Source organism: Megalobrama amblycephala, linkage group LG10, assembly GCF_018812025.1.
Source record: "Megalobrama amblycephala isolate DHTTF-2021 linkage group LG10, ASM1881202v1, whole genome shotgun sequence".
Classification (NCBI taxonomy): Eukaryota; Metazoa; Chordata; class Actinopteri; order Cypriniformes; family Xenocyprididae; genus Megalobrama; species Megalobrama amblycephala.
Genome location: NC_063053.1, coordinates 22,945,039 through 22,970,352, shown reverse-complemented (window position 1 = coordinate 22,970,352; position 25,314 = coordinate 22,945,039). Strand labels below are relative to the sequence as shown.

General features: G+C 37.3%; 1 protein-coding gene across 1 annotated transcript; it reads right to left on the bottom strand.

Moving 5' to 3' along the window:
- Positions 1-547: 547 nt before the first annotated feature.
- thbs2a (thrombospondin 2a) lies at positions 548-24,692 on the bottom strand. The gene is made up of 22 exons (XM_048205466.1): positions 24,377-24,692; positions 23,480-23,551; positions 22,576-23,129; positions 21,483-21,567; positions 18,983-19,179; positions 15,678-15,818; positions 15,480-15,573; positions 13,180-13,350; positions 10,417-10,593; positions 10,098-10,271; positions 8,718-8,845; positions 8,318-8,470; positions 6,914-7,132; positions 6,021-6,128; positions 5,773-5,932; positions 5,445-5,563; positions 5,111-5,345; positions 3,691-3,918; positions 3,324-3,595; positions 3,143-3,240; positions 2,922-3,061; positions 548-1,729 (listed from the first exon to the last, which is right to left on the bottom strand). Exons 2-22 carry the CDS (start codon positions 23,544-23,546, stop codon positions 1,722-1,724), a joined length of 3,528 nt encoding a protein of 1,175 aa, XP_048061423.1. The 5' UTR covers positions 23,547-23,551; positions 24,377-24,692; the 3' UTR covers positions 548-1,721.
- Positions 24,693-25,314: the final 622 nt, after the last annotated feature.

The following is a 25,314-nucleotide window of genomic DNA, read 5'->3' as shown; positions in this document are numbered from 1 at the left end:
GTGTATATTCTTTGCTATAATATACAATCTCTGGTACCATTATACACTTTTTTCAGGCATTTAAACAAAAACCCTTTAGGACAATGGAACTAGTGCTAAAGAAGTGCTAAAATGCTCGTTTCTGGATTTTGGCCTACAAAAATACGTCATCCCTGTGAAATAATGCTGATTTTACACACGTTACACCTGCAGGACTCTATTTTTGTACAAAGGTATTTTAAAACTGATAGCTCATCCAAAAATGAAAATAATGTCATCATTTAACTATTGACTGTACATGCTTTACCATAAAATCATATTACCATCTAAAACAAATGAGCTTTGGAGATAAGTGAATATACTGTAGACCCATGTTGCTCCCTTCCAGGACTTTAGGGCCTCTTTGTGCATTAACAGTTAAAATAGTTGTTTAGTGAAGGACAGGCATGATGCAGGATTTATGGCAGTAGTGAAGCCACATGAATTATCTGATAGACATCTTTAAAAACGATCATACATCCCATTACAGAATTTGGAATGATTCCAAAGCACCAGTCCAAATGGAAACTATGTGTAAACCTTTTATTATAGAAAAAAAAGTGACAACTGTGAGAATAACAATATTAGAAAGCTTTACAAGGTTTTCTGGGGATGTGGCAGAAAAATCAAAGGCACTTTTTTTTACAAAATATGAAAAATTGTTATGAAAATAAAATCATTTTAAAAACAAAAAGACAAAACATGAATATTTAGGCTCAAAAAGATCTGGACGATGAATGACAATTTATCATGTATGAGAGTCTCTGTTTCTCTGATACAAACATTTTTTTTTCTTATGTCTTGTGCACTCCATGACAGTTTCTTTAATATACAGACAAAACATAAGAAATGAAAGAAAAAGTGGTTAAAGACCAGCAAATTTGTGTTAAAAAATGAAACGAAATAACAGCACACTCATACTCACATTTGAAAAAACACTTTTATCAAGTAACGAATGAGAAACTGCATAGGCATGGAGTTGGGTTATGGATGTATAGAAGCGCAGCAAAAAGATGTAATCTTTATTTCTGCAATAGTCAAATTTTGTCAGTGTAAACAAATAAATTAGTATTTACAATGTCTAGGTTCTGAAAGCATTGCAAAAAAAGCTAGACATAACTTGATACTGAATTGCAAGAGTCATATAAATACTTTACACAAGTAATTATGATACAGTCTTAATATAAACATCTTCATCTCAAAGGTCTCTAAAACATTTATATGCTGATCAAACCCAAAGCCCCTGTTAGAATCGAGGGTTGTAGAAAAAGATGTCTCCATTACAAGAAAAAATCCAAAGAAGAAAAGTTCTGCACATTGTAACAATACAGAGGAAGTAAAAAAAAAAAAATCTTGTGCAAGTAAAGCAGTTGGTGATAAAGACATCAGACAAAGGTTTGTGATTGTTTTTCCTGTAGATTTTGTTACATTTTGTAAAAAACAAAAAAAAGTACCACACACGTAATGTCTGATTGACATTACCCAAACTCTGGCTAACAAAGACTGACTTGAGGACACAAAAAAAAACATCTATACAAAAAAAAAAATCCTTATAAATTTGCTTGTAGTTTAAGTTCATCATTTCTCCTCAGGAAGAGGTTTGGGGTCCGTTTCCTTCTGTCTTTGGTCTTCTGTGTTTTGTCAGAGAGTGAAAATGTGTTGTTGAGATACAGTCTTTTAAGGCGGGTCATTTCTTCTCTTGCTCAGTTATCTGAAAAGCAGAAAAAGAATTTAAAAAGTGGTTAACTGGCTTTGTTTTTCTGCTTTGCTATTAATTAATATGCTTTGCTAATATTTTAACAGATAACACTAAACCATACACCGATCAGGCAAAAAATTATGACCACTTTCCTAATATTATGTTGGTCCCCCTTTTGCTGCCAAAACAGCCTTGACCCGTTGAAGCATGGTCTCCACTAGACCCCTGAAGGTGTGCTGTGGTATCTGGCACCAAGATGATAGCAGCAGATCCTTTAAGTCCTGTAAGTTGTGAGGTGGAGCCTCTATGGATCGGGTTAGGGTTAGGTTTGTTCAGCACATCCCACAGATGCTCGATTAGATTGAGATCTGGGTAATTTGGAGACCAAGTCAACACCTCAAACTCGTTGTGCTCCTCAAACCATTCCTGAACCATTCCTGCACTGTGTATTCTGACACCTTTCTATCAGAACCAGCATTAACTTCTTGAGCGATTTGAGCTACAGTATCTCATCTGTTGGATCGGACCACACGGGCCAGCCTTCCCTCCCAACATGCATCAATGAGCCTGTCACTGGTTCACCACTGTTCCTTCCTTGGACCACTTTTGATAGATACTGACCACTGCAGACCAGGAATACCCCACAAGAGCTGCAGTTTTGGAGATGCTCTGACCCAGTCTTCTAGCCATCACAATTTGACCCTTGTCAAACTCAATCAAATTCTTACGCTTGCCCATTTTTCCTGCTTCTAACACATCAACTTTGAGGACAAAATGTTCACTTGCTGCCTAATATATCCCACCTACTAACAGGTGCCACGATGAAGAGATAATCAATGTTATTCACTTCACCTGTCAACGCTCATAATATTATGCCTGATCGGTGTATGTGATGTAGTCCCTGTTTTTGGAGCACTGTTACATAATAATAATAATATATATATATATATATATATATATATATATATATATATATATATATATATATATATATATATATATATATATATGCTACTGTATTTCAAACAGGTGGAGAAAATGAAGTGTCTGGAGTAGGCAGAATGGAGGAGGGTTTTAGTTTTGACAGGCCACAGAATGTCCAGTGTAGAAATGGTGTTAGAGACAGTGGTTCGACACACATTACTAATACAACAAGGGTGCAATTTAAACAAATACCAATGTTTTGTTATGATAAACTACTCACCTCGACACTCGTACTTGAGATCAGAGAAGTAAACCAGTTCCTGGGAGAACACGAACAGTCCTAATCTCCCTCCAGCAAATGTTTGATCATAAACTGGCCCTGAGTCTGCCATGATCTGCTTCCCCTCATAAACCACCACTCTGGTGAAAAAGAACATAGATCTGTTAACTCTGCATGCTTTATAAGATTTCTGTGGCAGTTAAGGCCTTCCTGTTAATCACCTTATGAATCCTGTCTTGGGTCTGTGGATGAGATGCCACCTGTAGGCGGTATAATCCTTCCAGCCGATATTTTTAGGGTCATGCCACAGTGTGCGAACCTTTCAGAGCACATATAGCAATTAGTTTGAGTCAAGCTTACCATAAACGCTAACAGATGTCATATCTGATGAGTCAGCCTCACCTGTCCTGGAGTGTCCCCAGTGTGCCACAGGGCGTTACGCAGGTGCTCCCCTGTGCCCGTGGTAGAGTTGACCACTTTCAGAGAAACCCCTGAGATGCCAAAGGCTTTTGAAGGTTTGTCTTCCCAGTAAGTCTGAGTTATCTGCTTCCACATTACCACGTAGAATCGCCCGCTGGACTGATAGCCAAACACAAACCCAGCATAATCGTCATCTCTGTCAGTGTTGACATAGAAAGTGCCACTGAAGTCCACAGAGTTGAACTCATCGAAACCTGAAGAGCAATTAAAGGGTTGAAGTCTCATTTCCTCAGTGACATCAAACTAAAATCATGACCAGATGGGCTACTCTGAAAGCTTACATACTCACCCACAGCAATACCAGGGTCAGAATTAGCAGTCTGAACCAACTCTTTCCCCTGATGTCTGACCACCCAGTTGGGATCAATTTGCGTTGTTCCTTTGGGGTCCAAATGCACCATCTGAAACTTGCGGAAGTCAGTGATACTGATGGCGTTGTTCTCAGGGCACACATCCAAATAGTCTGGAATGTTGTCATTGTCAAAATCATCTTTGCAAGCATCGCCTCTTCCATCCCCTTTGGATAAAGTTAGAAAGGAATTCATAATTAATGTCAGTAGATCTGTTAAATCGGTTAAATCTGCCAAATAAACCAAAAACATACACACACACATAATAAAAATAATAATATTAGTATTATTAATTCACATTGTTATAATAATAAAATGTATATAATACACTTTTACTTCATTTATTTAATATTTAAATTAATTAAAAATGTAAATAATAATATATATTATAAAAAATAATTATTCAAATAAAAAACAGTAATAATTATTAACCAAGAAATAAATATACATATTTACCATCCCAAATTTAGAGCATGTGTGATTATATTAAATTATATTATATTATATTATTATTTACCATCCCAAATTTAGAGCATGTGTGATTATATTAAATTATATTATATTATATTATATTATATTATTATTTACCATCCCAAATTTAAAGCATGTGTGATTATATTATATTATATTATATTATATTATATTATATTATATTATATTATATTATATTATATTATATTATATTATATTCACACATGGGTAATAAAATTGTTAGGGGTTATGGAAATATTGTAACAAAAGGAAGATTTTATTTAGCATCCAGCACTCTTCTCCAAGCACAAAGCAATCTCAGCTGTCTTTTCATGTCATGTACATTAACATGTGACTGGCTTCAAATGTGAAATCTATTAAATCCAGACTTTAGCACTTCAAATATGAGGGAAAAATCAAGAAGGCTTTTGCACAGATGCCAGCTCTTGCTATAACGTCTGTTTTTACAGTAGTTGGCGTTCTCCCCTTGGAACCGTCATGACTTTATCCAATAAACAAAATATAATGAGGTGTGAGAAGTATGATAGCATCTGACAACTTCGACCTCCAACTGTAACCGGTTTCCATTTTCCCACCAACACAAAAAAGTCAGGTAGCCTTAACAAAATGCGGCACAGTGGGGCAAATCACACGCACCCTTCAGTAACCACCTGCAAGCTATGAGTCTGACATCATTTTCCTTGACCCTGGCTACACAAAGGACATTTTCCAGTTGTAAATATATCTAAATCTCAAAGAATGCAAAAAAGAAAATGTGGCAAAAAAAAAATAAAATAAAGATGACTAGTGTGTGTGTGATCATCTTTTCACAGTGAGCAGAAATACAGAGAATCACTTCTGGATATTTTAAGTAATAGATTCATTCACCATCAGAGTCTAGCTGATCTTTGTTGGGCACCAGTCTGCAGTTGTCCTTGTCATCAGGGATTCCATCATCATCGTCGTCAAAATCACAAGCATCTCCTTTCCCATCTTTGTCATGGTCGGCCTGGTTGGCGTTGGGGATGTAGGGACAATTGTCCAGGCTGTTCTGGTGGCCGTCCTCATCAATGTCCTGATTGTTGTCGCACTCGTCACCAACTCGGTCATTATCTGAGTCAGACTGTTAAAACATACCAATTACTTGGTTAAACTGCTGTTAAACATACCTCCTATTTGTGGGCATGTATGCTTATGAATGTGTTTACTAAGACTGTTGTACCTGGTCAGGGTTGTGCAGCAGAGGGCAGTTATCACACTGGTCACCCACGCCATCCATATCTGTGTCCTTCTGGTCATTGTTGTACACGTAGGGGCAGTTATCATGCTCATTCAAAACCTCTGAAGCAATGTTCAATGGACAAAATAACCATTGGGAAATTTGCACTCGACTGTGGTGAGACATCTGCATAGTTTGTGGTTTATTATTTATTTACTTAAACTGCACTTGGGTCTAATCCTTACAGAAACCTAAGCTTGTCGAGTCTATAAACAAAATATGAGTATTGTTGACTTTGTAATTTGTGTCAATGGGTCTAGCAGTTTCTCACCGTCTCCATCGATGTCTGCGGAGCAGGCATCTCCCTCGCCATTACCGTCTGTGTCGATCTGAGCGGGGTTGTGCTCATATGGGCAGTTATCGCAGCGATCACCGACAAGATCTTTATCATAGTCAAATTGCCTGGGGTTATACAGCAGAGGACAGTTGTCCTGGGGCACAGGAGGAAAAAAAATACAAGCTTAGTGTACATAAAAAACATTGCAGATTTTCAACAAAATAATTAAGGAATTTGCTTACCCCCTCATCCATGATTCCATCATTATCATCGTCTTTGTCACAGGCATCTCCTTGACCGTCTTTATCAAAGTCCTCTTGGCCGGAGTTTGGAAGGTTGGGACAATTGTCCTGCACAACAAAGGATAAAAAAAAATTATTTTCTTAAGTTGGGAAAATTAACACTTGTAAATTAAAAAAAAATAAAAATGAAATGTGGACTATTTAATGTGTTAAAAATGAACAACTAATGCAGCATATGTTTTTTAAACAGTAGATGGCTAGATCTACATTCATTTGGGGATTCACTGTGTAAATATACTCTACCGTTCAAAAGTTTGGGCTTGGGTATGATTTTTTTTTTTAAAGAATTTTTTTTTATCCAGCAATGGAACATTAAATTGATCAAAAGTGACGGTAAAGACAATGAATGCTATTGTTTCTATTTATCAAAGAATGCTTTTAACACTGATAATATGAAACTTTTCTTGAGCACAAAATTTGCATATTAGAATGATTTCTGAAGGATCATGTGACACTGAAGACTGGAGTAATGGCTGCTGAATATTCAGCTTTGCCATTACAGACATATTTTTCATTTTAAAATACAGTAGTCAACATTTTAAGTGGATCAAAACCTTTCATCAAAGTTGTCATAAAACTTTCTTCTTAGAACAGCTTAGTTCTTAGGACAACTTTGATGAACTTTTTTGATCCACTTCAAATGTTGACTACTATATATTAAAATAGAAAATAGTTATTCTAATTACATTTCACAATAATATTGTTTTTACTGTATTTTTGGTCAAATGCAGCATTGGTGAGCATAAGAGACTTCTTTCAAAAATGCAATTTCAGAAACAAAACTTATAACAAATTGTCTTGTCTTGTAGCAACAGAAAAGAAGTCTCATTTACCTTTTTGCAGTGATAGGATTGGTTGGCTCCACACACCAGGTTATGATTGGGCCAGCCATCAAGGTCAGAGTCCTCGCCGCAAATGAGACCGTCCCCAGCATAGCCGATTTTACATTCGCATTTAAACATCGGGTCACTGAAGTGGCCAAGGTAGATGCACTCAGCGGATCTGTGGCAGTTGTGGGTTTTATCCTTGCAGGGGTTTTCTTGCTCACATACCTGAAAAATAAACAGACTTCAGCAACACTCAATAGCAGTCCAATTATGGTGAATGAACTGGGTCATCGCCTTTTGGGGACAACAGGGAATAGTGTTGTGAGAGACTTAAAAGACTTTATATTGATAATTTCCTGTTATGTTGGTTTCAGCTGTGCACATTTGGTTATTTGAAAAGTTTATTTGTAAAGCTATTGGATCGGAGCTATAAAACATGAGACAATTCCTTTCAGCCCTTTGTCAATTTACTACCCTTGGGCATTGGATCAAAGAAATGCAAGTTGGTGACAAACCTATTAGTTGTGGACGTTATGAAACTTTTGGGCAGAAAAGCAAATGAGTCAGCTTTCCAAGAAATCTGCAAAATTTATTCATCCAAGAGGAATAGGAGAACAAGAGCAAGATGGTGGCTGGCCATGATTAAGGGGCCAAATATTCAGCAATCAACAACCCCAGTTCTCTCATCTCAAACAATCAAGCTCCTCCAACATTTCTCCTTAAAAATTCTCGTTTTAGACTTCTAATTCGTAACCGATGTCTTATTTTACTCTATCCTCTGCGCTTCCAGGTTCGTCAATATGTCATGTGTCACTTTATACAGTTATAAATATGGATATTTTTCTTAGAAAAATGCATCGATTCACTTCAGAAGGCCTTTATTAACCCCCTGGAGCCATATGGATTACTTTTATGATGGATGGATGTGCTTTTTTTGGCTTCTCCAATTGTGTTTGACTGAAAGAAGATAGTCTTATATACCTATGATGGCTTGAGGGTGAGTAAATTATGGGAAAAGTTTCATTTTTGGCAGAACTAACCCTTTAAGGGTCACTTTTATATGAAATAGTAGATTTTTTAGAAATTAATTCAATAATAACCCTGACAAAATAACATAAAATGTGTGTAGACACTGTGATCAGAATTTGTTCATATAAAAATATTTAACAGTAATAAAACAAATGGAATATATAAAGTTTGAACTTGCCAGATCGACAAAGTGCTTTCCAGTTTTGTGTGTAATATGCATCAGACGGTCAGTGAACGGACTGTGGGCGGCACATACTGTAGGCGTGCTGTCTGAGGCCAAGACTAGATTCAGCCAGACTAATGAGTGTACAATGGGAAACTAACACATTTATATACTTGTGCAATAATTGATCCAATCTGTCCACAGACTGCATAACTGACCTGTTTATTTAGCTTGGCAGCTTCCACTCCCATTCCAAAGGGCTGATTGCCTTTGTATCGAGGAGGGCAGGGCAAACAGTGGAATCCTGGGTCTGTGTTAACGCAGCGCTGGGATTCACCGACTTTGAAGCACAGATCAGGGACCATGTCACACTATAGGACACAATAACCAAACAGGCATGTTTAGAAAGATATTTGAAATAAAGTATTTTTCAATAATCTTCACATTTATTAGGACTTGTTGGGTACAAATCAGTGTATCTATAGTGTAAGGGCTGGATAAAATGTTTTGTTTGGCTACGCTTTCCCTGTTGATTTGTGAGTAATGCAGTATAACAACTGCTTGTCACACGGCCCTAACTACATTATGCTTTCTCCCAGCTCTCTTTCCCCTTGGTACCTCATTCACATCCTCACAGAATGTTCCATTGCCACGGAAACCGACAGGGCAGGGCCCGCACTCCCACGAGCCGTCAGGGGAGCTGGTGCATTCAACACCCCCGAAGCATGGGTTAGATAGACAACCATCTGAGGAAGAAGAGAATGCAGAGGGAGAGGCTTAAAGTTTACTCATGAAATTGATATGCATTTCATAAATCTCGAGATGTTATGCATGATGTGTCAGTCTAAAGAGGTCCAGGTAAGATTAGTGAATGTACACTATCGTTCAAAAGTGTAAAAACAAGAATATTGTAAAATATTATTACAATTTTAAAAAACCTGTTTTCTATTTTAATATATTTTAAAATATAATTTATTCCTGTGATGCAAAGCTGGATTTTCAGCATCATTACTCCAGTCTGCAGTGTCACATGATTCTTCAGAAATCATTTGAATATGCTGATTTGGTGCACAAGCTACATTTCTTATTATTACCAATGTTGAAAAGAGATGTGCTGCTTAATATTTTTGTTTACAAAGTTTATTAGCATTTATTTAAAATATAACTATTTTGCAATGTTATAAATGTCATGATTACTGTCTTGTTTCCACAATTTTGTGACTCTTATTTTGAAGTGTATTCCCATTGTTCCTGTGTTTCACCTCATGTGTTTGCCTTGTTTCCTTAGCTCCCTTGTTTGTTTGTATAGTTACCCTGGTTTGTTTCAATGATGATTAATCACCTTTACCTGTCCCTTGTTAGCTCTTGTTATCTTGTGAATAAATTGTCCTTGTGTTTCCCTTTGTCAGTAGTTGTTGTCTGTTGCATGTAAATGTTCTGCATTCTTTTTCCCTCATGTTCCCTAGCTCTTTGTGTTCCTTAGCTCATATTTCTTTGTTTTGTTTGTTTGCAATAATAAACCCTGCACATACGTCTGCTCTACGCCTGCCATCTCTTTTGTTTCTACCAGTGCCAGCATTACAATAAATGTCTTTTTTGTCACTTTTGATCAGTTTAATACATCCTTGCTGAATAAAAATAATAATTTATTTCATAAAACACAGATGTTTGAACAGTGGTGTATCATCTTGTTTAAATATATAACTTTTGCTTATATTGCCCCTATAACACCCAAATGAATGCTAATATAACTTCATGCCTTATTGTAATTCATTGTGATATATAGCCAGCATAAAAATAGACATCTAAATAAACAACAGAGAGTTGCTAGTTTTATTTTGACCAGACTGAGCTGAGGCTAAAGATTTCATTTTGGCTCAGCGATTGGAACAAGAGGGTGGGAGTGTCCAATGTTTGGCCCCGCAGATTTGAAATACACAGCTGAAGAAGTCAAAGAGGGAGAATATGTGAAAATAGAGTGAGAAATAAGTAACATACCCACAGGGCAGTCCTGTTTATTGCAGGAATCAGTGTCCTTGGACTCTCCTGGGCATTTCTTGCCACCATACTGCGGACGAGGGCTGTTACACACACGTGTTCGTGTCCTTGTTCCTCCACCACAGGTGGCAGAGCAGATCGCCCAAGGAGACCACGGGCCCCAGGCTCCATCAACTATGAGAAGAGAGTACAGTGAAAATCACTGAGTTTACTGAGACAAATTACAGTATGTAAATTGTTTTATTTCAAGAGCACTCAATGCAAAAAGGTCTAGTATTGCTAGTATATAAAAGAGAAGCGCATGACTCCCAGCACTCACTCGGACAGGGTTTGGCTTCACACTTTTGCGTCTCTCTACCGCTGCCCTCACAGTCCTTTCCTCCCAGTTGAGGGACGGGGGCGTTGCAATGGCGAATTCGTGTGATCTGTCCCTCTCCACATGTCACAGAGCATGATGACCAGGGGGACCACAAACTCCACCCACCATCTTGTCGGACTAAAACAACAGTCAGAAAACTGGTTACCAAAGTCATATATTCTTGTTTTTACTGTATTTTTAATCAAATAAATCAAAAATATGCTTTGGTGAGCATATGAGATTTTCAAAAACATAAAAAAAAAAAAATTCTACAGACTCCAAACTTTAGAACAGTAGTGTATTTCACTCTTATTTCTTACACTTTATTGGCAAATATACAAATCTGCCAATGGAAAGTTGGGGCTAAAACAAAATCGTGGAGGCATTCATGTGCACTCATCTCATTCTGACATGACCTGAAGGCAGTGTTAAAGCAGCAAACAAACCCACACAAACAATGACATCTTTCATTTACATTAGTAAGTCCAGAGGCATGAGGTCCAGAAATGACACAGGGCGGGACAGCCAAAAAACCTGATGAAGCGATGACCACCTGGCCAACAACTCTGGACCCACCACCTCATCTTCTCTTTGGGATTCAGCATGGGAGAGACCTGGTGGTGTATTCGGGCCAGGGGTGACACAATGAGCACTAAGTGTGCCTCCTCACACACGGTCAGCTGTATTCTGTTGCCATGACCACATGTGTCTGAGTACACAGGCCCACAATATGAGGAGCAGAGAGACTGTTATTCATTTTATGTAAATCTAAAAAGCTTAATCTACGAATGCGTATAGATATTGTTTTGCTGTCCAAGATACCAGCTGGTAACATTTGTCAGTTATTAAAAAACATTTGAGTCAGCTGTAAGCCAGAGTTAGCATTGGTAGACCACAAAGAGCCATATGCCACTCATTAAAACCTCACTGAGCATAAGTGATGAATACCAGCTCGTTCCCTTGCCGATGGAAAGGAGTTTGTCTATTAGCACGCGCTCCATAAATATTTACATCAGATGATGAAAGAAAACACCAATGTTGTTACAAAATCTTCCACCAGGTTAATATCATGTTGGATTCTTCAAGGGAATGGAATGGCTTGAAATCACAGGGTCAGTATGGCTAATGAATATTACTTAGGTGATGTAACATTCCATCAGTAGCAATAACCAATTTGATGACATGAAGGTAAGTGGGTGCCAGCCAGTAGGATTACTGCTTACCGTTTGAGTGTTTGTTCAGCCTACTGCCAATTCAAACGGATGGCAGGGGCTTATTATAGTTACTTCAGGCCTGCTTGAAATCAATGATATTTGATTGATATGGCCTACTTCAAAGGAATAGTTGCCCAAAAATTCTCATTATTTTCTTATGCAGTTTCAAAACCATATGAATTTAATACTTCTGAAGAACATAAAAGGAGAAACTCTGACAAATTGTACTGGTTGCTGCTCTTTTTCAGGCCATTACAATAAGCGGAGAGCGAAGCTTTCAACCTTCATAAAGGACACAAAAGCACCATAAAATAATCAAAAATGTGATCCATATGATTTGTGCACTATATTGAAAGTCCTCACACAAAGCTATTGCATGGTTTCAGAAAACTTACAAATTGTAAACCTACTTTTTTTGACCAACATGGGCTCATTAGACGCATGAACCTACATTTTTGCAAAACTCCAAAAATGTACCTAATCATAAAATTTACTGCAGTTTCCAGCTAAAATGAGCATTAGTAAAACTTTTATTCTTTGTTTACACAAATTATGATTAGAGGGACACATTTCGAATCAATAAAGACTTATTTTCACATGGTTACGTCATTCTAGCATTTTATTTTATTTCCAAACTGCCACAATAACCAACATAATAGAACGTTGCGAGATTCAAGTTCATCTGTTTTGGATAAAACTAAACACGATTTTAGCGACACTTTTAAAGTGTTGTGAAACGTGCAAGAAAAACTCCACAGGTACATCTTTCCAATGATCCTGGGCTGTTTGTTACACTATTATTGTGCTTTTGCATCTTTTTTAAGCATCAGAACTCATTCATTGTAATCGCCTTAAATAAGCAACGAATACTTTCTCAATTTGCCTTCCATGAAAGAAAAAGTAAAGTATGGTATGACACAAATAAATCACAGAATTTTCATTTTTGGGGGAATTACTCCTTCAAAAGCTCATAACCAATTCAAAACAACAAAAACAACAGCCAAAAAAAGTATTTTTTCCCCATAAAGATTTAGAGATTCTGGCTGGAACTGAACCGAGAACCAAAGTCTTGGTGAAGCGATTCTTTTTCTTCCATTTTCATTATTTTTTAACAGCTGTTTAGATAAAATGACAGCTGCATTTCAGACCTCTCTTTCTGCTCAGTTTCAAACACAAGCTCTGCTTCCACCATGGTCTGTGAAGACGTTATAGACGAGTGCATTATTTTATTGTTACAATTAACTCTAATGCTCTGATACACATGAAACAAATTAGTGAGAGAGCAAGCTTTGCATTTGCAGTTATAAGGTGACGGACCACATTTCTTAAGGCCGCAAGCAAGAGGATTCAATCCAATACCACTTACACCTCTGTTATGTGGTTTTCGTCCAAGATTTTAAACTTTATTGACAAAACAGGCAAGAAAATGGTGTCCAAAATGTGACCAAAGAACAGGTGTTCAGAGAAAGAGTGCAGTTAATAATGGTCAAACAAAGACCGGCTGTCTCACCACGACTGTCGCATTTTCCCAAGCTGCATCTGCGGGTTTGGATGGAGGGGCCACTGCAGGGGTTACTTGTGGCATCACATGACCTGCCTCTTTGCTGTGTGCCTGTTCCACATGTGACGGTACACTCCGTCCATTCAGACCAAGGCGACCAGCCGTCCTCGCTGTCTTTAGCTGCACACACACAAAAGCACATTTAGCACTGGTAGCTTCAAGCACAATTCACCCCGTTCTAACCCCACCACACCCATCATGGTGCTCCTTGTTGCTAATATATTTACACAGCAAAGGCAACCTTGTTCTCCGGCTCTGATGTTTTGGAGCTTAAGTTATACATGACATCATCTTTCTCAACCCACTTCAGAGCATGGGAACATACAGTAATGCTTGTTTCTCATGGATAATAAAAAATGTGTGGTTGGCAAACACGAGCACTTTTAAAACAATAAAAGTTCTATATCATTAAAGAAAAGAAAAAGACTGCCTTGTTTATAAACTTCTGTTCAAAACTCTGAGGTTGGTAAAATTCTCAAAAAAAAAAAAAAGTTTTTGAAAGAAGTTCCTTATGCTCACAAAGATTGCATTTATTTGATACAGTAAAAACAGTAATATTGATAAATATTATATAAATATATTGTAAAATGACTTTTCTATTTTAAAGGATTAGTCCACTTTTAAATACATTTTCCTGATAATTTACTCACCTCATGTCATCCAAGATGTTCATGTCTTTCTTTCTTCAGTCGAAAAGAAATGAAGGTTTTTGATGAAAACATTCCAGGATTATTCTCCTTATAGTGGACTTCAATGGAGCCTAAACGGCTGAAGGTCAAAATTACAGTTTCAGTGCAGCTTCAAAGGGCTTTAAATGATACCAGACGAGGAATAAGGGTCTTATCTAGCAAAACGATCAGTCATTTTCAAAAAAAAAAAAACTCAACTGTATATGTTTTATATAGAGAGATGATTGCCTTGCGCGTTCTTCTGCTTTCCGTATTCTTCAAAAAGCTTATGCTGTATGTCCTACCCTTCCCTATTCAACTTATGGAAAAAAACGGAACTGGTGCCGCGTTTGTTCCGTAAGTAGAATAGGGAAGGCGTGAACATACAGCGTAAGCGTTTTGAAGAATATGGAAAGCGGAAGCATGCGCGAGGCGATCATCTGTTTATATAAAACATATACAGTTGTATTTTTTTTTTTAAATGACAGATCGTTTCGCTAGATAAGACCCTTATTCCTCGTCTGGTATCATTTAAAGCCCTTTGAAGCTGCACTGAAACTGTAATTTTGACCTTCAACTGTTTGGTGCCCATTGAAGTCCACTATAAGGAAAATAATCCTGGAATGTTTTCATCAAAAACCTTAATTTCTTTTCGACTGAAGAAAGAATGACATGAATATCTTCGATGACATGGGGGTGAGTAAATTATCAGGAAAATTTTATTTAAAAGTGGACTAATCCTTAAAATGTATTTTATTCTTGTGATGGCAAAGCTGAATTATCAGCAGCCATTACTCCAGTCTTCAGTGTCACATGAAATTATTGTAATATGTTAATTAGCTGCTCATTTATTATTACCATTTATTATTTTTGAACGCTGAGCAACAAGGCTGTCTTCATTGCGATAAAGTGAATAACAAAAATTATACAATTACCAAAAGGTTATATAAGATATTCAAGACAAAAATTATTATATTATATTTTTAAAATACATCAGTTAGAAATTTCTCTGAATAAAATTTACATTTACATAAAATATGTTTAACAAGGAGATTAGCTGCTCAAGAAACATTTCTTATTACTTTTAGCTGAAAATGGTTGTGCTGCTTAATGAAGTGAGGATAGTAAAAGTGTTTGTCATGATTTGTTGATGAACAGTATGTTTGAAAAACAGCATTTATTTAAAATAGAAATCTTTTGTAACATTATAAATGTCTTTAATGTCACTTTTGATCAATTTAATGCATCCTTGCTGAATAAAAGTATCAAATTCTTAAAAAAAATCTTACAGTGCCCACTTTTGAACAGTAGTTTATGTCTAAAACTTTGTCCTACTTTATTTTTAAGGAAAATCCATTTGTATAAAAGTAGCATGGGTTATTTTAAAATATCAAAACTATTTCAAGTTACCATAAGAAACATCACAAGCATAATATCCAGGCATTTAAATACAATTCACACACATGATATTAGTGAATAAAATAATTTTACTTCAGACAGGGAGTCTCTAAATTAGACATGATGGGAAAAAGACAGCATAAAAATTGTGAATATCAACAATGTATCAGAAACGTTACTCACGCAGACACACAGGACAGCATTCGCCGTCTAGGAAAGTGGGGCTGGCACAGGCTACTGGAGGACATGTGATCTGATGGCACACAATCTTTGATTCCTGCAAGATGAAGCCGTAAATTATAAAGACAGAGTACTCAGAACAAAAGCAGAATGCCATTCGCTCTTTCTCTTACATTCATCATACGTCACAGATCTTCTTACCTGACAGGTACACTTGGTGCAGCTGTCCACAACCCAGTCCTCCTTATCCTCAAAGAGTCGGCCGTCTTGCCAGCACATGCGCTTGTCTTTGATGTTCTTCATGTTCCCCAGCACCTCCTTCATCACAGTGTTCTCCTCAGTCTAACCGACAGATGCACAGCAAGACAGATGGACAAACGGTCAAAAGGTGGCAATACTTCTGTCAATGTCTTCCACATGTAGATAAATAAAGGTGATTTAAACTACAATGGAATGAGCACACTTCTATATAGCAGGGGAATTATGTTCTTGGCCTTTGAGAACAGGAAGCTCTGCCCCTGGCAATCTTGGATGATTTACTCCCTGCGACCTCTTGAATTTGGAAGTTACTTTGCTTTTCCTGCTATCAAATCTCTATTCTCTAATGATAACCTGTGGGTAATGATGAGATTTCCATTCCATGTAAGTTTGGGGGAGGTAAGACATTAATATTAGGGGTGTGACGAGATCTCGTGGCACGAGATCTCACGAGACTAATATGTGACGAGATTTCTCGTCGAGGCGAAAAGTAGTCTCGTGATGTTTTTGCCATGACAGAGTGTTAGGATGATTAGGAAAGAATATGCCACTGCTACGTTTACATTACGCCTCCACTGTCGTTTTGCTTTGTATTTAAATAAAAAACATTTAATTCAGTTTGAAAATGGTCGCCGCTGCTCCATATTCACAGAGTTACGCGCGATCGCTGAAAGTGAAAGTAAACGCGATACCCGCATTTTGAAAGCGGCTCCCTGATGAATACAAATATCTCTCAATATGAAAGCTATTTTAGGCTGGGCAGTGTAGTTGTAACCATCTCTTAGCTCTGTATCAAAGAAAAATTTGGTCTTATTTGCACTTTGAATATTGAGAGAGTGTGATTATGGTTACTGTAATGCGTTACCATAAAAATGAATAACAGTTTTCTCTTAATCTTATTAAGCACAAACAGTAAGGTTTAATTTGTTAACATTAGTTAATGCACTGTGAACTATCATGAACTAACAATGAATGACTATTTTTATTAACATAAAGAAAGATTAATAAATACTGTAGCAAAGTTATTGCTCATTGTTAGTTGATGTTGGTTAATACATTAATGTTAATAAATGAGACCTTATTGTAAAGTGTTATCATTTTTATTTATACTGTTTTCATTTCTATGATCAGTTTGTGGAAAGGAGTTCAGTTAGGAGCTCAAAAGCTGTAGAAGCTCATAAATCATTTACAGTAAGGTCTGAAGAGACTGAAATCATACAGAAGTCAGTTGAGTTTGTGGCAAAACCTTTTACAGTACTTGAGTATTGTTGTCTTTTATTGCATATGATAATTCATACTAAGAAAGTAGAACTGAAATAACATTCATTACGAGATGATTAGTTAAAACATTTCAAATACACCTGCAGAATATTTTTTATAGTCATGTATTTCACCATTGAGGATTTCTTAAAAATAGTGTGTAAAAATCTTGTCTCGTCTCGTCTCGTGAACTCAATCTCGAGTCTCGTCTCGTCTTGTGAGATACCTGTCTCGTCACACCCCTAATTAATATTGTGAAATATTATTAAAATTGAAAACAAATTCCTGCTTTCTATTTTAATATATTTTAAAATAGAATTAATTCTTGTAATGTCAAAACTGAATTTTCAGCATCATTACTCCAGTCTTCAGTGTCACATGAAATCATTCTAATATGCTGATTCAATGTTATCAATCTTAAACACTGTTGTGCTGGGTAATATTTTGGTGGACACGTGATTTTACCCCCCAAGATTCTTTGATGAATAGAAAGGCATTTATTTGAAATAAAAATGTTGTAGCATTATAAATGTCTTTACTGTCACTTTTAATTAATTGCTGGATAAAAGTATTCATCATACATCCTCAATACAGACAACAAAGACAAAGAGGAGATGTTCTCTTTCTGAGGCTTTAGGTGCCTGCTGGATTTTGAAACCCTTTTCAGATGAGATCTGAGGCACCTAAAGCCCTGTAACACAATCCCAAAATGTCCCCAACTGACCTTTCTGGTTGAACGCCATGCTTAAGTAAAATGTCCTCAAATGACTTTTGACATATAATTCACTTGTCTTATGATTTGTGCTTGACATTTGTAACATCAATCATCTTATTTTTCACTTAGGTTCTGTATGTTTGAATGCAAATATTCTCTTTTCAGACTTTTGTGTTACTTTGTTAGTCTTTGCCAGATGTTTCGATTTTCTGTTTTGATTTTTCTTTCTTTTTTAAAGAAAAGAATGAAATGAAAAAGAACACCCAAAGCAGAATGTTGTAGTCCTGAGAGCTATTAGCATCACGCATTTGTGGCCACGAGTACAGAGTTGAGAAAGAGGAAAGAGACAGAACAAGAGGTTGGGTGAGGGGAAAAAATAACAAGAAAAATGCAAGGGAGGAAAGGTTATTAACTTCTGAAGCATTATAAGTACATAAAATAACACACACAAAGAAACAGAACCACAGTGTGTGCTGATGAATTCATTTGTACGTGTGTGAGTGAGAACAAAATGCATAGGTAGCAGTCACGAGTGTTAGGCTGTGAAACAGAACACCACATGGTCTGGAAGAGCCTCTGGGACCCGCAGCATCCAACGGCTGGATTTCCCAGAGATTATGCCCAGACTCCCTCATCGCTGGGAAGCTCCCAGTGGAGGATAAAGGGGCTGTTTAAACACTGCCAGGCACGACTCGGTTCCTATTCACACTTCCTATCTCCCTCTAAAACAAACCATAAAACCCCAGCCCACATCTAGGTCATCTAGGTTTTCCACTGCCTCTGACTTCAGCCCTGTTTTCCTTTAATGGTTCTGTTTAGACTACAAGAATTTTTGCTTGCATGGTGAGATATTTAATCTGTAATAAAATTCTCCAAATCAGAGATGGCCACCAACCTGAACAATTCAGATCAACCAAACAGACATAATTTATTCACCCTCTTGTCGTTCCAAATCTGTATGACTCCCCCCCACCCCCCCGTGGAACACAAAAGGAGAAATTTGAGGGTCACTCTTTTCCATGCAATTACAATGAATGAGAACTGAGGCTTTGAAGGTGTTTTTTCTCACATAAAGCTATTGTATGACTTCAGAAGACCTGGTGTATAGTGTGCAAGTCGTATGGACCGCTTTTATGAGACTTTTATGGTGCTGTTGTGACCTTCTTGAAAGCCTCATTGCAATTGCATGGGAAAACAGTTCTTATTTTGTGTTCTTTTTCAGGTTGAATGAACCAATCTTTCAAAAAAAACATGTAAAGTAAAACAACTTTACCACTTTCTGCAAGCCATCGATGAGATTGCCCACAATGATACGGAGACCTTTGAGCTCCTGCACCATGTTGCTGAGCTCTTCACAGGAACGCTCGCACACGTCCGATGCCAGTTTCTCCTTCTGCCCAATGAAGTTGGTGGAGATAGCCGTGCTGACAGACACAGTCTCTATACTCTCATTAACCACGTTAACTTCCTCTGAGAGAGAAAAGAATGCAGTGGATCAGCGTTAAAGAACATCATTGTTTTAATTGTATCCATTACTTGAGAGAACCCAGTAGACAACTTCATAGCGTGATCAAATTTAAGAACCGATCCTAAAGAGCAAGAAAAAAGACTTTAATTTTAAAATGGTACGTGTAAATGAATACAACTGATACAAAGTGGCCCCATGAATACAGTCAGAATAGGATTATAAAACATTTATTCCACACCCCACACATTACAGATATATCATTCTCTCACTATATTTCTGACATAACTATAATAAATGCGCAGAAGTAACATTTAAAGAAAGATAGTGATTTTTCAAAGAACGTCTTGGAAAAGGAGGAAGGTGGTGGGGTTGGGGGATACGCAACAGCAGAGGAATGCTGTCCATTATGCCAAAACTCCCATTAGATATCTGCAGCCATTTTGGGGTCATTTGCGTAAATTTTCTCCAGATTAATGGAGAACAGGAGACACTAAATCAGGGAGCCATGTTGATACCTCCAGAGGTTCCTTTGAGACTCATGCAGGGTTAGCAGCTTTTTAGAGACTGTTGAACTCGTTCAAATCTCTTTGGGGTTTCAGTCAACGCTGGGAAAATAAGTTTGTGTGTGTCTGTTTCATCGACTTTCTAGGCAGGCTTTTATGCACTTCAGTTTAGCTTTTATTTAGAAATACGTGGCACTCCTAAACTGGGGCACTAGAGAGTTTAGAGGGAAATCTGCACTGGCATCCTAACATTCAGCAGTTGGCATGCATTTGCACTGGCAATGGAAATGGAAGCCTTTTTGACTGCCAATATCCTATGCATACTTATTCAGTTATAATTAAAAGGAACTGAGGCAGCAGCACATCTCACACAAAGCTTAGTTTTGTCATGATCTAAAACTATTTATTTCAGCACAAAAGTCAGCCAGCTCCAGAGATGAGTTTATTTACTGGTTAAATAGACTATCTCAGACTCTTCTCTGCATTCAAATGGAAACAATGACATCTGAAAACATTACAGATTGGTTTGTTGTTTAAAGGGCCTGACAAGTTTTTGCTGTGTGTTCCGGACTGTTGGCACTTATCTGACCCTGTCTGGGTTTTTTGGCCAATTGAGCATGTTAAATCCGGGTCTGTCTGTGTCGCCACCGTCAGTGAGAGAGAGAACTCTGATTGTATATCTCGGTTTGTATATCTGCAGTCCTAGTTTCGGTTTACCTTTTTGAATGACGAATACAGGCTATTGATACCTGCTAAAAAAGACAGTTATTTCCTTACAAGAAAGCGCACAACGCAGATGCTAGCTGACAGTCACCTGTATTGTTTGTGGTGTGTTCAAGCACAGCTTTCTGGCCAAAACGCAGCCGACGCAAGGCAACAACACAGTCAGCTTTCGTCCCTCTAGTTATTTTTCAACGGCTTGGTGCCACATTGTTACGCTTCCAACACTATAACTAGTCTTTTTTTGTAAATTTGACAAAAGCTCAGTTATGTTAGCCAGTTAGATACAATTATCTGCAGGAATTGCAGCAAAATTGTAGAATACCAAATGTTTCCAAGGCAATTTGCCAGACATAAAAATGGATGTACAGCATTTTAGAGTGAGACCATCACTAGCAACGCTGCACTGGCGTACAAAGGGCAAGTGACTGTTTCGCAAACTGGCCTGAAACTTTCTCTGGGCCAGTGGGCCATTCTTACTGTTGAGCCATGCCAACCAAAGCTTTAGGGAACAGTCAGTCAAACCAGCCAGTTTGTGATCTGACCATGTGCATGTATATAATTATGAGTATGTACTTCTTCCATTTTTCCACCTTCTCTTAACACCCTGCCAATGTATATTAATGTGACAATCTTTATCCTCTTTATGGCATGTGCAAACTGGTTGACCCTTATACCACCACACTAACATGAGCGTTTCCCGTAAACATGATGTAATACGGTCAGAAATTTCCACAGCTCTGATCTGCAGATTTCGTGACCCACTTAGGTGAAAGCCAGAAAAGCTTAAAATGAAAACTGAATCCAACGGAAAACATACCAACCCTCTTAAAACAAATGTGATCATGAACTGCACAGAATAAATCCAATAGAGCTCCTGAAACCTAGAACATTCAGAAGTCCATGCATTATGAGAGCCTAATCTGACCGCTTAAAAAATATGTCTAACACAAAAATAAGCCAGAGATCATGAAAGCAGACAATTAAGGTGAAATTTTGGGAATTACTGCAAAAACTTTATGTGGTTTTCCCATGCTGACCTTTATAGTTTTCATGTTTAAGAGATATAAATGAATTCTTACCAGGTTTGGTGATCTCACAACCTTTGTTTCTCAGGATGTTCTCTATCGGCGTGTCAAAAAGGAACTGCACATTCTGTAGTAAACCCTGTGAAATGACAGAGATTAAGTCCATTATAATGTTAAATTGAGGAGATATTTATGGTTATTTTCTTATTTTATGGGTCTATCACACTTAAACCCGCACAAAAGTGGTGAATTTGTAGCATATCTAGGAAAAAGTCAATAGAACATGGATCCTTAGTTCAGTGACATTGCTGGCAATAGAGGCCTCACTGAGCCATCAGATTGCATTAAAAATATCTTTATTTGTGTTTCGAAGATGAACGACATAATTTTTGGGCGAACTAACCCTTTTAAAGGTCCTTAGCTATAGATCCTTAGATATATATATATATATATATATATATATATATATATATATATAAATCAAATGGGGTCATACAAAGTCATGTTTATTGATAATATATATACAGTATGTATATTATGAATAAACATTTTTATGACTTTTTATGACCCCATTTGATTTATATACAGTATAGATTTTCACTTTCAGACACTCAAAAAATGACTTTTTCTATTTGGGGTTTATTAGACACTTAATATTCAGTAGTATTATCATTTTGACTGCACTGACACTAATGGATGAGAACAAAACTTAAAGTGAACTGAGCTGGAAGATGACGCTGTTTTCTGCAGAGCTTCATTAAAGCTGATTCAACTTTATTTCATAATTGACAAATTTTGCAACATCGACACTGTCATTGAACTGAATTGAATCAACACTGAACTGACTCAAGCTAAATAATTACACTATTGTATTGTATTGTTGAACTTTTCAGTTATTGAACTGAACTGAATCAACACTGAACTGATCAATTTTTCAATCATTGATCACTTGTTCCTGTTTATTAATGTGAAGCTGCTTTAAAACAATCTGTATTGTATATATAAATACAATACAATACAATAAATATAAGCACTATAAATAAAGATGACCTGACTATTTCACAGCACAGAAAATCATTACGCAGGAATAGCATAACAAGCGTGGAATGAAGTACAGATGGTGTTCATGGAGAACAACTGGTCTTACCCTGAAGTGGTTTTCCCTGATAGATCCCTTAGCCACAAACATCTGACTGCTCTCCGGCTGCAGGTGCTCATAGAAAGGCTCGTCCAGGATCACGCTGTCAATGAGGCTACAGCCTATGTACAGGTGAGCATTCTCTCCGTGAACGTACAGCGTGATGTTCTTCCACTGCGAATCAGACAAATCCACATCCTCAAAGGACACCACATTCTGAGATCCCTCGACCATGTAGACCAGATCCAGCGTGTTGGCGCGTCCATTGGACACAATCTCAAATTGACGCCTCCCACTGGGACCCTCCAGACCAATCAGGGTGCCCCTGGAGCCCTTGTCCTGTCGCATGGTAGCCACAAACACAAAACCCTCATTGTTCTGGACCTGCTTTAGGATCTGACGGAGGGCCAGGTTGTTCACAGCAGGGATGTGGTCAAAGCGGATGAAGCGGTATGCCGGCGAGTCCCAATCGTGGCCCTTGAAGAGCTTGGCACCAATCGTCTTTCTGCTGATGCTGCTGATTTTGAAAAGGTCGAAGATGGATTCATCTTCCACATGGCCATCTTTGAATGAGTAAACATGAGCATTTCAGAAGTTTAGATGATTATGTGAAAATACACAACACATTTTATGTGATGATTATGTAAGCCCATTAAAGATTTTCAGGAAAATATTACATCATCTCAGGGCAAAATCATGCAAAAGCTGTTCTGCATTGAATACCACATAGAGATTGTTAATGAATCAAACACAGATGTGCTTGGAGGCACAAAGAATAATGGGCAAACTGTGAAATATGGACATCTCAAATTCACAATTAGATATAAAGTGGGAAAACATCAACGGCAACAGAAAAAAGGTTAAACCTTAAATATTTAGAAACAATTTAGGTACAGGTGCATCATGGATTTACCTTGAGGTAGTGCTCTGATGCATAGTAACAGCAAGGGCAGAAAGCAGAGATTTCTCCTGAGTATCATAACTCCTTCAAAATACACATATACAAATATAAATCATAACATATTATTAACCCATTTATTACCAAATACTCATTAGATAGCCTGATGAAACATACCACATGATGGGCAACACAATCGAAAATTGCAAATAAATAAATACATAAATAATAAATAATGTAATTTTTGTTTTATTATCAGGCAGTTGTATTGAAAATAGTTTGATAATAATAATAATATAGATATATTATTTAAACAATACTTCAACAAACGGGGCTCTGGGTTTTCCTATGTTTCCACATTCCTGGGGTTTTTATGCATTTATATAAGAGAGCAATCTTAGTAAGAGATTAATAATAGACACTTTAACCATTTTATGTATCTTAATTATGACATTTTAAAGAAAATCTGACACAGATATCATCTTTCAGAGGGGCAAACTGTAGGCTAATTAAACAGATGTGGTCATGTGACCGTTTAAACCAGTAAAAGTTCACATAAAGTCAAGACATTTCATTTATAGTCGACAACTCTGTAAAATACATCAACAACACTTTAGACCAGTCAAAGTGAAAAGTAAATGGACTCACCAGTGGTAATAAATTAGTTTTAAATACATTAAATACATTATGCATAATTATCAGTATTACATCCCAAACATTTTTGCTGAGTGCAGTAAACGCTTTACTGCAGCAGTCTAACTAAATGAAGACATTTGTAACAACTGTGACACTCTGTCAAACGTGGTTTTGGAGGAAAGAATGAAATTATAATTCTCACAGAGAAAATAATTTAAATTAGTTAGTCAATAAGGAGCCAAAACATATAAAATGCCCCCAAACAAAAAGACTCACCTGTTCTGTTGTGCAATCCAACTGAAACAGCACGTCTATATGTCCTCTAAGTAAAAAAAAATAAAAATCTTCTAGACAAATATGCGACACGCAAAGACTAAAATCCACAGTGTCTATAACATCCACACGACTCCGAGTTTCAGTTCAATGGCCTGAGAACTACTGGACTGAAGCCCTTTATACGGTTCAGTCCGAACCATGTCAGTCAAGTTCGGATATAAAGCTGGACCTGCTGAGGGGGCTGAATTATAAGTTTCCCATCATATAATGTCATGCCGGTAGCCTACCAATGCAGTGAAACCTCCTGTCCTCCCCTGCAGTGACGTCTCCGCGTCCAAATTCCGAGCCCGAGTCAGCACTGGGAGGAGGAACAGAGATGTGGAGAAGCATATGCTCGCGCAAGATGCGAGAGATGCTTTGAGAGACTCGAGAATAAAACCACTCACTGTCAAATACAATGTAAATTATATTATAAATAGATTTTGTTTACATCTAACTTGTATATTTTTGGCAGTATACTCCATTATATGGGTTTTCAGAGTTTCAAGATCTGTATGTTAAAGCTGCAGTCATAACTTTTTTTTTGTTGTTGTTAAAAATTATCCAAAATCAGTTTTTGAGCAAGTACATAACCAGCCAGTGTTCAAATTATCTCCTTACCTTAGCCCGATTAAGCTTGTAATAATGTTTTATAATAAAATCGGTACTGGTGGGTTTCCCCGGGAAATTCGAGCATGCAGCCATTCTCATTGCGTCATTACGTCACGTCTGTAAACAGAAAGAAGGTTGCTCAAAACTGCGCATGCGTCGAACGCCTGTGTATGCGTGAGTCAAATGAAGGCTGCGTCCGAAAACTGGAAAATGCTGCCGGACACATTTCAAGATAGTAAGGCATCAAGGCACGTCCGAATCCAATGTTAGCTTCACTTCCTCTCTCA

Excerpts from the sequence above, each read along its gene's own strand:
- thbs2a (XM_048205466.1), bottom strand. The coding sequence starts at position 23,546 with ATGATACTCAGGAGAAATCTCTGCTTTCTGCCCTTGCTGTTACTATGC. Across the intron at positions 15,819-18,982 it reads TCGATGGCTTGCAGAAAGTG|ACTGAGGAGAACACTGTGAT; the intron begins GTAAAGTTGTTT and ends TCTGTCGGTTAG. Across the intron at positions 3,062-3,142 it reads CCCAAGACAGGATTCATAAG|AGTGGTGGTTTATGAGGGGA; the intron begins GTGATTAACAGG and ends CTTTTTCACCAG.